The 18169-nt window shown below is 38.4% G+C and overlaps 1 protein-coding gene across 1 annotated transcript in view; it reads right to left on the minus strand.

The window, feature by feature from the left end:
- Positions 1 to 955: 955 nt before the first annotated feature.
- The window catches only part of MINAR2 (membrane integral NOTCH2 associated receptor 2), a 31673-nt gene continuing 14459 nt past the window's right edge, over positions 956 to 18169 (minus strand). The window contains exon 3 of the mRNA XM_072597373.1: positions 956 to 1185. Within this exon, the coding sequence (XP_072453474.1) occupies positions 1006 to 1185 (180 nt within the window). The 3' untranslated portion in view covers positions 956 to 1005. The remainder of the gene's footprint in view (positions 1186 to 18169) is intronic.

The following is an 18169-nucleotide window of genomic DNA, read 5'->3' on the forward strand; positions in this document are numbered from 1 at the left end:
GAGTTGGAACACTAATTCATTGTTGGTGGAGCTGTGAGCTGATCCAACCATTCTGGAGAGCAATTTGGAACTATGCCCAAAGGGCTACAAAAATGTGCATACCTTTTGACCCAGCAATACCAGTTCTAGGACTGTATCCTCAAGAGATCATAAAATGGGAAAGGGCCCCACATGTACAAAAATATTTATAGCAGCACTCTTTGTGAAACTGGAAATCAAGGGGATGCCCATCAACTAGAGAATGGCTGAATAAATTATGGTATGTGAATGTAATGGAATACTATTGTGCTATAGGAAATGATGAACAAGAAGACTTCCGAAAGGCCTGGAAGGACTCATATGATCTGATGCTGAGCCAAAGGAGCAGAACCAGGAGAACTTTGTACACAGCAACAACCACAGTGTGTGAGAATTTTTTCTGGTAGACTGATAACTTAATTGAATTACAAGGACTTAAAAAATTCCCAATGGTCTTTAAAGGCAAAATGCCTTCCACATCCAGAGAAAGAACTATGGAATTCAATTGTAGAATGTAGCAGATCATTTTCTTCTGTATTACGTTTTAGTTTGTTGTATGATTTGTCCCATTCATTTTAATTCTTCTATACAACATGACTATAGTGAAAATGTATTTAATAGGAATGTATGTGTAGAACCTATATTAAATTGTATGCTGTCTCAGGGAGGGAGGGGGGAGGTAGAGGGGAGGGAAGGAGAGGGAGGGAAAAAAATCTAAGTTATATGCTAGTGATTGTAGAACACTAAAATAAATAAAACTAAATTAAAAAATTTTTAAAAAAAGAAATTATAAGCTGATCAAGGTTAAGTGACTTCCTCAGGGTCACACATAGAGCAGGCATCTTCCACTGGCATAATCTTTAAGAATTCAAGTTCACCTTCATGTCAAGGTGCAGCATTGAAGCAGGACTGAAACAAGAATATACATTTATGCAAATATTTATTGAAAGAGAACTCCCCCATTACTGTGTTGCTATGGTAGATTTTTTATGTAAGGAAATTGCAAACCATAATTATAGAAACCAAAATACAGGCAATAACCAGCACAATCAGGCTTATTCGGCAGTATTTAGATCGCTTCCGTTGTTGCTCTTTCTTTTTCAGTAAGGTATCATATCCAGGTGTGTATGTGTCCCCCAACCAAAACCGTAGATCATTAGGATTTTCCTAAAAGAAAAATTGCAAAATCAATATAATCTCAAGAACTTATTTTGGCTTATTATATAAGAGCAAATTCACTAATTAATAGGGCCACAACTTGAAACATTTGAAAATAGAGCAAATAGTAAATTTGTTTTTGTGGTTACCCAATTAAAATCAGAGATGTCAAATTTCAGGCTTTGTCTGAGTGATCTTGAGAAGTGAACAAGAAAAAATAGCTAACAACTATTGACACATTAAAACTATATCTGCTTTTCCAATTTAAGTAAATTTCCCACTATTTGTAAACTTTAAAGTGCTATAAATATTATTTTGTTGGGATGAGTTATTTAACCTCTCTGGTCCTTGTTTCTGCATCATTAGCAAAAGGCTTCCGTTACTTATACTATCTATCAAACAGGATATGTGTAAAGAGAATGCTTCTTAAATTTTAAAATGATATGTAAATCTGATAATACTATCTCATAGAATGATTGCAAGGAACTCACATTTGGAAAATCTGTAGTAACTTCTGTTTAAAATTATAGAATATGTTTTCTAAATGTAGATATAAAGAAATACAGAAGTGATAATGTTTAATATAAAATTTTGGAATAATCTCTTTGTTCTCTCTGAAGCAAACTCAGAGAATGCCTCTCCTATGTCAACAAAGCCAGCCAAGGCTGACTCTACATTCCTTAAGAGACCTTTAACCTAAGACACTATCTTGAATAATGGGACGTTTTCCATATCTTAATATTTATAGACATATACTATGTTATGGCATATTAATGGTAAAGAAAATATAGACATCTTAGGTCGTAATTTCTATTGAACTTTGTTTACCCTTTTCTATGTCAGTTATCTGTTTAGGGCAGGAAGCCTGCCACTCACTAGTGGTGGGATTTCCTTATCACCGAGACATATGTTTATCCAGCCTGGAATCCCAAGGCCTGACCAACATTGCTTTGTTAATTGTCCTGTCTTACTGAATTTATGATTTGCTCAATTAGGAGAGTTCCTTTCTCACGGCAAAATGTATATAAGCCAGAAGATTTCTGCACTGGGTAGCCAGAACATTTCTGGCTCCATAATGCATTATGTTACCGTTTTCTTTAATAGGGAATTGATTAATTAATTAAATCATAAAATGCATGCATTCAGCCTGTTGCCTTTCTTTAACCAAGTTTTCAGGTTAACAGTTATGGCGCCCAAACGTGGATTGGAACTGTGGAACCGAATGGACATTGCCTCATCTCGCCAACGCCAGGACTCCGGCGCCAGTAGGAACTATTTTTCCTAGAGTCCTGGGCCTTGACAGGGTCGGGGTAAGTCCTTCCATTCCCAGCTTCCAAAGAACTCTCACTTTAAATTCCCTTTGAAGGAAACTTTGGGGACTGGAGACCAAGTCGCGTTAAATCGCTCTGTATTACTTAGGACTCCTCTGGCGATCAATCTCAGGAAACTTAGTACAGGTATTGCTAGCACTAGTGTCAATCAACTAAAGATAGCCCTAAATTATGTTGGCCACCACAGGGCTCTTTTGGACCGGTCAAAGTTACTTTATCTTACAACCAAATTAAGAAAGGCCAACAAAACAACTAGCCAGCAGCGGGAATGTTTCATCCTGGGCTTGCTGACTTGGCTGAGCGAGAACAAAAGACAGGTAGCCTCTTCCCTGTAGGGCTGGGAGCTGCTTCAGCACCTCTCCGTATCCTGGCAAAAATCCTTTCTTCTTCAAGGGCTCCAGTCTGTCCTTCCCTTCACTCCCTCCGTCCTATTCCTCACCCCTTTCCTTCCTCCCCCTCCACTTCAAGGCCTCTGATCTGGGGAAACTGACGGCACCTAGATGCAATCTTTCCCCCTCTCCTTCCCCTACCTTAGACCTGAGGAAGGCAGCCTCTGTTCAAGCCTCTGTTGCCTCCCTCCTCCCCATTCCCCCTCCCTGCTTTCCTGTAAGGGCTCTGGTCCTGAAGAGGACAGTTACAATCCACCTAAGAACTAAAGGCTTGCACCTATTCCCATGGGGCCTGTTCCTTTAAGACAGTCAGAAAGTTTGGGGCACCAAGACTCCCCACCCCTCCAAAGACCGCAGGGGTGCTCTGAGCAAAGGCTGCAGGATTCCCCTTTATGATCAGACCTTGGATTCTTGCAACCCCCTTTCCTCAGAATGATAATAGCCAATTCATGATGGGGATTTCTCTAAAGCTTCTAATTGCCCTCTCTCTCTGGGTTGGTTTTTTTTTTTTGTGAGCTACGTTTATATTTGTCCTGTTGTCAGTTTGTCTGTTGGTGTATGTCCCTGTCTGTATCATGTGTGCTGTGAATGAGTGTGTTATCTTGTAAGATTTAAGTGCAAGCAGCCAGACTTCAAGAGCTGCAGCTAGGGAAATAAATTAACAAACAAAACTTTGAGACTTTTCCTTGTCATTCTGGTCTGGCCAACCTGGAATTACAATGGAAAGTTGGATCATCTTAGGGAAAATCATTTTAGCAGATTTGTATGTTGTGAAATTAATCATAAATATTTCAGGAACTGATCATTTGAAATTACTCCTAAGATTGTGAGTAGCCCACCTTTCTAGGTGCAGCTTGGAAATGCCACCTAGGTCCTAGACATTCTGCCCGCCCTGTCCCAGCAGCCACATATCGCCTTAGGGGCTCAGTAAATTCTGCTGCTGTGGGGGGGGGATTGGTAAACGTGGAAGAATCAGGCCTGTAGTGAGCATTCTCTAAACTCTGCCTGCAAAAGTCACCACTGGGACATCAGTTTCTGTGCTCTTGGTAAGCTTCACTTCTCTGTTCAGTTGCAAAAAGTATTTTATCTCTGTTTGACCCATTTTTCTGATTTGTAAAAATAATTGTGCTTGTTGTTATGGGATCAAAATGATAAAATGATTGTAAAATGCTTAATGTAATGACTGGTATATGTTACATACAACATTATTATCTCTCTAATGTAATTGTTACCTTTGAAGTGGTTTTAATTGCTAAAAGTAATAAGATCAATAATTTCTGGAAATGCAAATTATACCATCTGTAGTTATTGTTGTGTTAAAACTATTTCTAGGATTGTATTTCTGAATTTCTCTTAGATTGTGAAAACTGAGTGACCACTGCAATCTAGAAATAGTGTTAGACAAAGCAATTTTTAATTTGAATTTTGTTGAAACTAAAAGATGTTGGGAAAATTGTGTAACACCAGTTATGTTACTTTATCAGTCCTGCTAACTTTGTCTTATAATGTTAATTGCCATTTAGAAAATCAGGTATTTTCACCCTTGTCTGTTAAAAAAGTTAAAGCTAAACAATTTGGCTATCTTCTGTGAAGTTGTAGGATTGTTAACTAAGTTATTTGGGATTACTGTTTGAATGCTGAAACCTAAAATTGTTAAGTGATTCCTGTGTATGGAAAGGAGGGAATGGAGTGAAAATTTTATTTAGATTCCCTCTGCCCATTCAGAACAGTCCCACTATGGAGTGAAAACTTTATTTAAATTCCTTCTATTCATTCAGAACAGTCCTCCCATTCCTGTGGGTAAGATCATCAGTCCTAATAAAGGAATTTGGTTGGTTAATGCAAATTCTAAACAATGAATATTACTTACACAGAAGTTGTAATAGAGAGAATTTTTAATAATTGGTTTTTACATCAGGACAAGTTTTAAATTTGAGAAGGAAAGATGTTAAATGGAATCCCTTATGTGTGTGTGTCCTAGTAAATCTTTATTGTTTATTTAACTCCAAGAGAGTGGAAATAACTGTTATCTGACTGTAAGTTGTGATTAGTGAGACTTGCTGTTTAAGGTAAAAGGCATTTGGGACCATAACTATTTTTGTTTTGAGTTTGAATTTGGGTATAGTTGTCTGCATTAAATCAGTATCTGAGACACATGCCACAAAGGAATATTTCTCATCTGACTAAACATCAAGGGAACAATTCTAGACTCAATCTAGGATGGGATCCCCCTGGCTCAGTTTCTCTATTCCTGAGTCTGGCTATGAAACAGATACTGCATGATCGGAGAATTTCACTCCCATCTGGATTCAAACAGAGTAAAGGATGTTTTATCCTGTCATATTTAGTATGTCATATGTCCCTGCTTTTTCCTTCTATAGCAAATTTCTGTGGTCAATAACAAGTAACCAGCAAAACATGTGAGCCTTTTGTGTAATCTTGCTGGGAAATCTAATATTATTTTTATCTGAAATTAGAACATATGCAGAAGTTTATGTAAACTATTTAAAAGCAACAGTGTTTTTCTGTGAGTCAGTCTCTTACATCTAAGAATACTGCAATAATTAAGAATTCAGTTTGTTATAATACTTTGGAAATTCATATTACTTAAGAACATTTTTTTGCCACAACTCAGCTTTAATGAATCCCAGTTTTAAAGGTTTATTTTTGCTTAAGAAAAAAAAGAAAGAGATATCAAGCATTTTAAAAGTTTCCAACTAGTTTTCTTCATAAGAGTTAAGTGAACATTAGAATAAATTTTAAACTGTTTTTAAAGAAGAGAAATACTTTTAGAAGAAATGTTTTGAAAAATTATGTGTGATTCTTAGAAGGCCTACTAAAGCTTCAAAATAATATACTGTTAAATTAAGCTGTTTTGATCTGAATATGTAGTCATTCTATGGCCTAAGTTAGAGTTAAAGTTTGTGTTTGACTTTATTATATGTAAAAAAATTTAATTCCTGGAGTATCTCATTCTTCCAGAGTGAGTATTATTAGGGAAGAACAACAACTTGTGAAACAAAGACATAATTCCATCAAACTATAAATTTAGTCATTAACCTCTTTGTTTTGTTTAAGCGGGAATGAGATTCCAGTACAGTTATGCTACCAAAAAGTAATAACTTATGAGCTATCTTGTCTTATGGTTAAAATGTAAAAGCAAGTGGAAGAATAGGATTGAGAGATTTGGAAAGATAAATTAAGTTCTGTTTGAAACTATGAAAGGTAGATAAGATTTGGGAATAAATATGGGTTATCCAAACCCCTCTTGCTCCTAGATAGTTGTTCTGGATACTTTTGTGTCAGTTTCAGATGGTTTAAAGAGTGAGGAAGTATTTTATCTGAGGGATACCAGCCAATATTGATTTGCTGTATAAGACTGGGACTGCAATTTACTATTGTTTGAAGCTCTGATTACAGGAATACTTGTCTAAGTTATCATAAAGCCAATTGACATGTGCTGCAGGCTAATGGTGGATGCTTGGAAAGGTTTTGAAGACGACCTTGGACATGGCCTAGGTAGGATCTTCCTAACTTTATTTTCCAAATGTGCTATTTCCTTTCTGAAAAAGGAAATTCCCCACCTGATCACCTCTAAGCCCTGCTTTCAGCACCTGATAACCTCATGATTACATGTCAGATAACGGCTTATTCCTGGAATCAACTAGAACTAAGGAGATTCTTTCCTTCTGTTAACATTGTCCCTCTTTTCTTTTATAGAAAATCTTTATAATCAAGAAGTTCTGAAAGTATAATACTAAGTCTGTCAAATAATAAATGGAAATTGGAGCATCTCTGAGTTATTATAATGGGGTGCAGGAATGAATAGGTTACAACTTTAACCTATATTCCTGGCCAAATAAATAAATATAATATAGAGATAACATCAAGGAAATGATTAGATCAGGTAATAAGACAAAGATATAATGTGATAGATGCTTAATTAGAGTAGCAAATTTTGAGGAAAAAATATGCAAATGTATATCATTGACTTCTAAAATTTGTCATGCTTTGGATAATAAAATCTCAAATTTCAATTTTTGCATAAAACTGGTACAGGATAGTAGTAAAAGTAAGTGAAAGTATATCTTCTCCATTAAAATATCTGTCCAATAATTTAAAAGGCAGATGAGTTCATTATATAGTTGAACCCTCACATTTTAAAAGATTCTTATTCCAGGTACAAGATTTAGGTAAAGATAGAAACAGTAAATAATGTGAACCAAAATTTTCTGAAATTTCAAAAGTGGAGAACAAATTTTAAGTAATTGTACTAATTTATACTGTCAGAAGTGTCTGGGAACTTCTAGATTTGAACCAGAAAGGCAGAATTTTCTTTTTGAACCATTCCAAGAATAAAACCTATTGTCAAAGAAAAGATATCTAGGTATCAGATAACTACATGAGAAATCTGGGATTCAAAGTTTTGTTTAAATGAAATTAAGAATGGATTACTGCGATACAAGGAACTTAATGTTAATTAACTTTGAAATAATTGTATTGATTTGTGTGGTTCATGTTTAATTTTCTTGTTTATATTGGTGACGTAAATCTCCCTTTCAAAACTAGTCTATTGTGAGCCATCTAAGTTTTAATTTGTACCTGACCTAATGTAAAAATGCAGTTTGTGAACTGTAAAAAAACTTCATTGTGTTGTTTGAACTGCGTGGTCCTGCGTGGCTGGGAAACTGAACTATTGCTAAGTGCCTTTAGCCATGTTAACTATGTTGTATTGTTTCATCTCAACTATCAAATCATATGTTTTCTGGGAGACCCTGCCAAGTTTTCTGTATAGACTCTTGGATCCATCTGTCACCTCCATTGCTCCTGCTCCTGAGTGGATCATGCCCTCCAATTTTGAAGAGGCCTGAAGAAGATGCCATCAGACATAGACAACTTTCCCAAGAGCCTGGACCAGACTTGCATGAAGAGTAAACTCTCACACTACTGGTTATTTAGAGGTTTTTTTTTCTTATCTTTGTTGGTCTACAGGCGAAGCCTTCAGCTTGCCTTTGACCAAAAGGAGGGAATGATAATGTTTAATATAAAATTTTGGAATAATCTCTTTGTTCTCTCTGAAGCAAACTCAGAGAATGCCTCTCCTATGTCAACAAAGCCAGCCAAGGCTGACTCTACATTCCTTAAGAGACCTTTAACCTAAGACACTATCTTGAATAATGGGACGTTTTCCATATCTTAATATTTATAGACATATACTATGTTATGGCATATTAATGGTAAAGAAAATATAGACATCTTAGGTCGTAATTTCTATTGAACTTTGTTTACCCTTTTCTATGTCAGTTATCTGTTTAGGGCAGGAAGCCTGCCACTCACTAGTGGTGGGATTTCCTTATCACCGAGACATATGTTTATCCAGCCTGGAATCCCAAGGCCTGACCAACATTGCTTTGTTAATTGTCCTGTCTTACTGAATTTATGATTTGCTCAATTAGGAGAGTTCCTTTCTCACGGCAAAATGTATATAAGCCAGAAGATTTCTGCACTGGGTAGCCAGAACATTTCTGGCTCCATAATGCATTATGTTACCGTTTTCTTTAATAGGGAATTGATTAATTAATTAAATCATAAAATGTATGCATTCAGCCTGTTGCCTTTCTTTAACCAAGTTTTCAGGTTAACAGAAGCTAGGAATGTTTATCACTATTGTAATTGCCTTACTTTTCTGGGCTGTAAATATAATTGGAAAATCAATTGGATGAATTACATATGTTAAGCTTGGAGAAGAGACAACTTATTACATGCTTAATAAATGCTCATCAATTGACTGATTGATTATGAGGAATGGAAGAACTATCTTCAGGTTTGAAGATTTGAGGACAACAAAAGTTACTTGAAGCTCTGGGTAATTTTGCTGTAAGAACGTCTAAATTAGAAGTAACAGAAATGTTACCTTGATAATATGGTTAGAATATGCTTGATCTTAGAAAATGCAAAGGAAATGAGAGAATCTAATTAGTACTTGAAAGAAAGTAAAACTCATAAATTAGCTAGGCATTTTAAAGGAGAGATTTGAAAATGTGCTCTCTCTCTCTCTCTCTCTCTCTCTCTCTCTCTCTGTCTCTCTCTCTCTCTCTCTCCCTTTTTTGCCTTGTACCCTGAACAAATAAGGAGACTAAGGGATGGTAGGGCAGAAAAAAATTATTGAAAATTCGAACCCAGAAACCTACATGAAGTATTGAGAATTGAAATAAAGTTGGAATTGCTTGCTTTAGGCAATTTGCTTCTGATTTTGTCATTCCTGTGCATCATTTGTACAATATGGAGATATTCTTTAAATGGACAAGATTCGAAGATTAGAAGGAGTTCGTATTCTGTGTCAATGAAGGAAGTCTCTGCCTATTGTTATGGGGGAAATATCTCCTCTCTGGTAAGTGTTGACAAATACATATTTACCACAATGCAGAAATTATGGGGGTAAAAACCAAAGCGTTATTCTCAAGCATAGATTCTGTCCTCGGAGAAAACCTGGACCATCATGAGGATTCTGCTAAGTGTTCTTATAGAAAAAATTCCATCAGAATAACACACGAATAATTGTTTTACATCCTACAATTTTGTACATTCCTTTTAAGACATGTTGTTATCATTGCGGTTTCTTGTTCATCCTTCATTCTCAAAGAGGACCCATAACATCAGCAGAGTGATGCCCTGACTACAAGTAAACTGGATTTCAGTGAGGGAGAGCTGTGCGAAGTCACTAGCCTCATTCTCTCCCCCAGTCATTGCAGTCCAATGGCAAGACATAGGTCAGGATGACTGGTGAATGCCACAATGCAGTGGGAGACTTTGGCCCTCCCAAACTAAGATCCTTCTCAGGTTTCAGCCCCTCTGAGGAAACACCCATTCAGCAGTTAAAGGTGAGATAAGAATCTTCACTAAAGAATCACTCTGGGAGGAGAAGACCCCCAGAGTTTCTGGCCAGAGCAGAAACAATTGCCATTTACACTCACTCTGAGGAATCAAAACCCAAACAATGAACAAGGCCTCAGCTGGGACCCTCCACTGGCCAGTTAATGAGAGTCAGAATGCTCTGGGTTTAAAGGCATAGTCAAGCAATTCCATTTGAATCCCAACAGACTCCATCAAAGCCTGGTTTTCCATAGCTATATCTCAAGAAATCATAAATGAAAATCACATAAGGCAAAAGGGTCAATTGTCCCAATCTCAAAAAAATGTTAGAACAAATGAGTAGGGAAGAAAAGAAATCTAGTCCCCAAACCCCAAGATACCCTGGGAAGCAAAAACAATCAAAATTTACATTCCTTTGGAGAGAGCACCCACATGAAAGTGTATGACTCTCCATGTGGGAGAAAAGGAGGAGAAGAAGGAGGAGAAGAGAAAAGAAGAGGGAGGAGGAGAAAATGTTGCCCAACTGGAACTGGCCAGTTGGGTTTCCAGAGAGGAGCTACTACTACTCACAGATTGTTGTTAATCTTTCATTCTCATAGAGGACCAACGGCATCAGGAGGGTGATGCCTTAACTTCCAAATGAATTGGATATATGTGAGGTGGTGTTTGTCCTTTGTTTTTGAAGAGGACCATAACATCAAGGAAATGATGGCATGACTTGCACTTGACTTTGTTTTGAGCGAGGAAGGGCTGTGAAAGTCACCAGCCTTACTTTCTCCTCCAGAGTCTTCTGAATCCAGCGATCAGATATTCATCAGGATGACTGGAGATGACCCAGGATGCAATGGGAGACCCCGGCTCTTTTAGGTAAGACTTTTCAGGTTTTCACTTAGAGTGAGGTAATGCCCATTTAGTGAATAGGCCTTTCTAAGAAATGAGTCAAGGGATAACCCCCTTAATTAGAGAGAAAAAAAATTAAGCTGGAAGGGGAAGACTCTCAGAGTTGCTGTTCCAAAGAGAAACAGTTACCACTGACGTTCACTGTAAGCCAGGAGGGCCCAAAATGCAACCACTAAGTGGAGCTTGGGCAGGGACCTATTATGGTCCAATCTATGAGCTTCAGAGTGAACTGGGTTTAAGGTTTTGAGGAGGGAAGGAAGGAAGGAAGGAAGGAAGGAAGGAAGGAAGGAAGGAAGGAAGGAAGGAAGGAAGGAAGGAAGGAAGGAAGGAAGGAAGGAAGGAAAAGAAAGAGAAAGAGAAAGAGAAAGAATGAAAGAAAGGGAAAGAAAGAAAGGGAAAGAAAGAATGAAAGAAAGGGAAAGAAAGAAAGAAAGGGAAAGAAAGAAAGAAAGAAAGAGAGAGAGAGAGAGAGAGAGAGAGAGAGAGAAAGAAAGAAAGAAAGAAAGAAAGAAAGAAAGAAAGAAAGAAAGAAAGAAAGAAAGAAAGAAAGAAAGAAAGAAAGAAAGAAAGAAAGAAAGAACAAAAGAAAGACTAGGCAGCTTCTGGCCATCAAAATTTACCTTCCTTTGGAGAGGAGAAGCAGAGGGAGAGGGAGAAGCAGAGCTATGCAAAACCTTAAGCCAAGAGACTTAAGCCCAAGCCTTACTAGCTTGTTTGTGTTTTGATGGCTCAAAGCGAGTGTAAATAACAATTGTTTCTATTCTGGCCAGAAACTCTGAGACAGCTTCTTTTGTGAAAGCAAACTAGGCCTTCTTTTGCCTCAAGTCTTACCTAGTCTTTAACTATTGAATGGGTGTTGACTCAGACAAACTGAGATCTGGGAAATACCTTAGTTTAAGAAGGCCAAGGTCTCCCAGTGTCTGAGCCATCTCCAGTTGTCCTGACCCATGTCTTGCCACTGACCTCTGGTTACTATGAAAGAGAGAAAGTGAGGCTTAGGCTATAAAAATTAGAGGAAAGATAGATCCATAATCCTACATTTCCTCCAATGTTATAAAAGTTGTAGCTAACTTAGTTAGAGTCATAATCTCATATATCCCCTAAAGAAATACACCTCATCAAACTCCATAGGCAAACTAAATCAGGTTATAGATTAAACTACATTTAGAGGATTCACAAATAGATTGATTGGGGATGTCAAATGCAGCTGACTGAGGCTGACCTACTCCCCATTCCCAGACCCATGAATTGCCAGAGGCTGACCAGATATGTCACTCTCAGCCTCTAACTATTTTATAAATGTCCTAAATTCTCCCTCCTGGATCCCCATGATTGCTGTATGGACTTTTAGTTGTAATGCAAAACAACTTACTTCATGAAACCATAAAATGCCCCAAACTCTTTGCACTCATAGCCCCTGTCCCTCAACCCAACTACTTTACAAGATACTCATCCTGCCCCTCCATCCATCACCCAGCACTTGTGGTTGCTTGGAACTTCAGTTGTAACTCCTTCCCCCAACTAAAGATCATGTTTTTGACTATTTTGGCCGTCTTCTCCTTAATTCAGGTTGACAAGGAGGATTTATATGTTACCAAGGAGTCAGGGACAGTTGAGATTCCTTTTCTGGCTTATCTAAGAAATGGGGCAACTAGGTGGTGCAGTGGATAGAGCACCAGTGCAGGAGTCAGGAGGACATGAGTTCAAATCTCACCTCAAACACTTGACACTCACTAGCTGTGTGACCTTGGGTAAGTCACTTAATCCCAATTGCTTCATCCTCGGTCATCTCTAGTTGTCCTGATGAATATCTGGTCACTGGATTCAGATGACTCTGGAGGAGAAGTAAGGCTGATGACCTGCATAGCCCTCCCTCACTCAGAACAAAGTCAAGTGCAAGTCATGTCATTATTTCTCTGATGGCATGGTCTTCTTTGGCAATGAAGGATGAACACACATCTAAGGAATGCTCTGAAGCAAAATTTTATATCCCATGGTACAGTTTTTTTGTGAGGTGAGATAATATTAAAGCAGACTTTAAACTAACCAAAACCAACAGGAGGTATGGCCCTGAGTCTCAAATAATAAAAGGAAATAAAAAATTCCCATAACCCTACCATATTAATGAAAACCCAGATCCCCCAGACTCAAAAAGGAATCAATATTCTTATTCAACACCTGTGCAGTGTTAAAATAAAAATCCCCATGAAATGCTAACATGGAAGAAACTCCAGGTCTAAAAGGGGGACCTGGAAGGAGCCAGAGTCTGATCACAGTTTACAAAGATTATACAGACATTTACTGCCTGAGAAGAAGCTTGAGAACTGGAGCAGTGTGACAATGTTCTCATCTGCTCAAAGGTGAGTGGGAAAGGGTAAGGTACATATTTGAGGTATTTAGGACTTTTTGAGGCATTTATGGTTGTCAGGCAGGAAGTGAGGATCTAGGGAGAAGACATTTGTAAATTCAATAAATCAGAAAGCAGGAGGATTGCTGCCCTTTAGATAAATCAGCAAACAAGATATTTGTTTTCTCTCTGAGTTATTTAAGATTGGTTTCAGCAGTTGTAGGCATCTCCAAGTTCAGCTGAAGTTTACTTTGCAAAGGATCACCAGGATGGCAAGTAGCCCTGGGCATCAGAAGTCTTCCTGATTAGCTCCATTGTTGTGCTACTCCACTGTCTGGCTCTCCAGTGAAAAAAAAAAAAGAAGCTTTAGTATATTTAATCAGTTAGTACAACCATTACAGAGCTGATGTCCACAGCAGCCAGTCAAGTCAACTCCAGTATAGTGCTAAAAGGAATAACTGCCTAGATCCACTATCACATGGGCTGTACTAGGTCTTTATCCAAAGACCAGGGCACAAGGAACTCCAGATCCCCCAGATCTGTGACTATAGAATAACACTGGTACTGAAAAGCCATGCTCAGGGAATCAGTGACATATCCTCACTGAATATGCTTTCCTTTCTCTCAACAGCCTTCTCTATCTATGGTTAAGTATAACTTTTTAAACTATTAAATAGTCCACAATTGCCTCATTTTGTTTCATTCTGGAACCTGATACTCCATAGCAAATTGACCAAGCTGGAACCAACCAGAATTGACATAGTCAAGGCAGGATCTGTTCATAATCACTGTTAAACTGGGAAAAGATTGATTCAGAATTGTTTGCCATCCAACGAGCTAAGAGGGATTGAATTTAAAGGTGGGCCTAGAGATTGGAAACATTCCTTCTTAACTGCACCCCTCCACCATCTAGTAAAAACAATAAAGAGAATGAAATTGCTGTGCTTTTTCAGGGAATTGGTGGCTTTGTATTGTTAATGTTAATTACCTAACTGACTTGAAAAACCTACTGAATGTATGGACTGACAGGTGTTTCTGTCAGGCTATTCCAAAGAAGCTAAGCTTGCTGTAGACTTGCTATATATGCTTGCTGTATTTAGGCAAAGTAAACCTGCTGCTTTGTTAAATGTGTTATGGGAATTTTTAATTTCCATTTATTATTTGGGATTGGGGTCCATTCCTCCTGAAAATTTTGGTTAACATTAACCTCAGTTGAACAACAATTGTCCCAAAGGATGTAAAAATGTATTTAGAGCCACCAATGTGCTGGGCAGATTGGGAGCAATGATACCCTGGCAGTTGGTAGCACAGACGTGTGTAGTGTGCCTGCCATCTAGAGAGCATTGCCAGGCCCCAGATGAGACAGGGCAAAGCTCAAGACCCAGCTGTTCTCTGAATATAAAGGAGGGCAGTGGCAGCATTCATGGCAGCACTCCTACAGAAACACAAGAGGGAGCAGTAGCATCTGAGTGGCACGCAGCCTCTGGCACAGGGAGGTGCCTTCAGTCTGATAGGTGGGGGTAGTGAGAAGGCCTTGTCATTGGGGGAAGAAGTGAAGCCCCACCACTGTCAGTGCCTGCCACAGGAGAGCAGCAGCACCACCTATGACAGTATTTTTACCCTAGTCCAGAGACATAGTGATAATGTCCAAAGTGTTACTTAGAAGGAGGAGGGGACAGTACTTGATCTCTGTGGCAAAGAAAGGAAGTGAAGACATTTATTTGTAGATGACCTTTGCAAGAAGTTTAGCCATGAGAAGGAAGAGAAATATAGGACAATGAATGGGAATGAGTGGATCAAGTGAAAGTTTTTGAGAATGGGGAAGACATGACCAAGTTTGCAGACAGTAAAGAAATATTCAGTAACCAGAGGGGTGGGGAGGAAAGAACATTAGTGGGAGAGTAAGGATAAAAAGGACATCTGCTGGAGAAGATAGGATGGAATGGGATCACATCTGTATATAGAAGTGTTTGCCTTGGCAAGGAGATGTTCAGTCTCTGTGTGAGAAAGAGTAAAGGAGGAGATAGCAGAAAAAGTTATCTGAATGATATAAGATGGGGAGAGCAGAAAAGAGGGCTGTCAAAGCTTAATTTTTTTCAGTGAAATGAAGTATAAGATTCTTACCTGAGAGGGTGAGGGTAAGGGGAGACATGAGACATTTGAGAAGAGATGAAAAGTTTGAAAAGTCACTGTGGTGAGTAGGATAGTGACTTGCAATGATTCTGTATTAAGGGTCCAGTTGAAGTTATGTAACAAATTTGTAGTAGACCCAGGTAGCAAGTATCATGATTTTTTCACCTTCATTCAGAAGCACGTGAGGGGCAAAGGTAGCAGATGGTAGAGGTAATCCAAGACTGAGGCCTTAACAGGGTAAAATCAGTGATAGGGCAAAATAGGTGATAGGGCAAGAGGACAAGGGGCAACTGAAGTTACATAAAATAAATTTGTAGTAGAGTACAGTTTCATTACTGGTCATTCAGTCAGTCCACAAATATTGACCAAGCTCTTATATCAAGGCATTGTACTAAGTACTGAGAATATAAAGAAAGAAAAAAAATTCATGGTCTCTAAGCTCAAATAACACATTCTGATGAGGGAAAAAACATACAAGCAACTATGTACACAGCACAGGTGTAAATGGGAAGTTATTTAAGCAGGAAGGTGTAATTAGAGGTGGGGGGCAGAGTGGAAAGGTCTCCTACAGAATATGAGGTTTGAACTGAGTCTTGAAGAAATCTAGGGAAGTCAGGAGGCAAAGATGAAGAGGGAGAACTTTCAAAGAGGGGCAAACAGTCAATGAAAAGACATGGAATTGAGAGATGAAGTGCCATGCCCAAGGAAGAGCAAGAAGGCCAGTATTGCTGGTCCATGTGGTGGATAGAAGGGGATAAAGTACAAGATGATTTAAAATCTAGGATGTGGCTGGGTTGTAAAGGGCTCTAAAAGTCAAACAGAGAATGCTCTATTAGATCTGAGCAGTAAAAAGAAACCATTGGAATTTAATGAATAATAAAAATTCAAGAAATTTAAATCACATGATCAGACCCATAATTTATAAAAATCAATTTGACAGCTGTGTGAAAAATGGATCAGAGATGGGGAGGGACTTGAAGCAGGGAGACTAACCAAAAGGCTATTGCAATGGTCACAGGTGTGAAAGGATGTGTGCACCAGGGTGGCAAATGCATGAATGGAGAAACAAGGACATACATGAGAGATATTGTGAAGGTAAAAAAGATAGGACTTGGCATCAGACTGTGTATGACAGTGAGTGTGAGAGAGGGGCTGAGAATGACACTGAGGCTACAAGTCTGGGTGACTAAGAGGTATGGTGGTATCCTTGATAATAACAGGAGGATTAGGAGGAGGGGAAGGTTTGGGGGAAAATATAGATGAATCTGTTTTGGATAAACTGTATTTAAATTTGGATAAACTGTATTTTAAACTATCCCCTTCGAGATGTCCAAGAGGCAATTGGTGATGTAATACCGAAGCTCAGGAGAGAAATTAGGGGCAGATGTATAGATTTGAGAATTGTTTGCATTGTTGTTATTCAATCATTTTACAGTTGTGTTGCACTTTTTGTGACCTCATTGGGAGTTTTCTTAGCAAAGATATTAGAGTAGTTTGCCATTTCCTTCTACAGTTCATTTTACAGAAGAGAAAACTGAGGCCATCGGGGTTAAGTGACTTGCCCAGAGTCACACAGCTTGTAAGTGTCTGAGGCCAGATTTGAATTCAGGAAGGTGAGTCAGATTCCAGGTTCAGTACTCTATCTGCTGTGCCACTTAGCTGTCCAATCACTTGCATAAGTGTTGATCATCGAACCTATGAAAGCTAGAGATTACTAAGGAAGACTCTAACATTTTGAGGGGAAAAAAAGGCCCCAGGGAAGAACTTTGTGGGATACTCACAGTTAGTGGGCATGTCCTTCAGGAAGAACTAGTAAAGGAGACTGAGAAGGAATGGTCAGGTGAGTAGGAGGAGAATCAAGACACAACTGTGTCATGGAAAGGTAGAGAGGTGAGAGTGCCTTGTTGAAGAGTATATGTGGCTGCAGAGAGGTATGGAAGAATTAAGATTGATAAAGGACCATGATATTAGTCAACTTAGAAATTATGGGTAACTTTAGGAAGAACAATTTCAGTCAAATGATGAGGACAGAAACAAGATAGCAGGAGGCTTAGATTCAAGTGAGAGAGGAAACAAAAGCATTGATTTTAAATTACTTTCTAAGGAATTCAACTAAGAAAGAGAGAAGAGATATAGGATGATAAGCAGCATGATTTGTACATGAATGAAGACTTTGGGAAAAGGAGAGACCTGGGAAATTTTTAGGTAGCAGAGGAACATCTAGTAGATAGGGCAAGACTGAAGAGCAGAGGTAGAAGGGGAATGAGAGAGGGGGCAATCTTCAAAAGAATACATGAAGGAATGGGATCATGAGTTCATTTAGAATGGTTTGTCTTGGCAAGGGAAAATGCTGCCTCCTTAGGAGAGTACAGGATGAAAGAGGAGATAGTTGAGGAATATAGTCTGAGAATTGTGATATGAAGTGGATGTGAAAAGGATTTTTTAGTAAATTTCTTCAATGTCTTTGGTGAAGTATGAGGAAAGGTACTCAAATGAGAAATGAGGTGGGAGAAAGGAATGCTTTGGGAGCTGTGAAAAGACACAAAAAGGCTCAGAATACTTGGTGTGGTGAGTGGGATAGCAAACTGATTTTAGCAGGCTCTGAAAAGACTGCCTTGCTGAAGTGAGGATACAGTTGAGATTGTGTAAGTTAAATTTATGGTAGGCCCATTCAATAAGGTTTTATGAATTCTCCAGCTCTGCCCAGCAGGACAGAAACAGGAGGCAAGGTAACCAATGGCAGTAATTTAAAACTGGAGTTTTATAACTGGTGAACATATGGCTGGTGATAGTACAAAAGCGAGGGATAGAATAAGTTTAGTAAATGGTTAGTAGTCTAGTTTGGCTGGAAAGTAGAATTCTTGAAGAAGAATACAATAAAATAAGACTGGAAAGGTAAGTCAGAAACATTCTATAAGAAAGAATGCATATTTTATCCTGGAAGAAAATACTTGAGATGTTTGAATAAGGAGCAACATTTTTAGACCTATTCCTTAGAAAGAGCAAATTTGTCTTTGTGG

The sequence above is a fragment of the Notamacropus eugenii genome, chromosome 3 (genome assembly GCF_028372415.1).
Source record: "Notamacropus eugenii isolate mMacEug1 chromosome 3, mMacEug1.pri_v2, whole genome shotgun sequence".
Lineage (NCBI taxonomy): Eukaryota > Metazoa > Chordata > Mammalia > Diprotodontia > Macropodidae > Notamacropus > Notamacropus eugenii.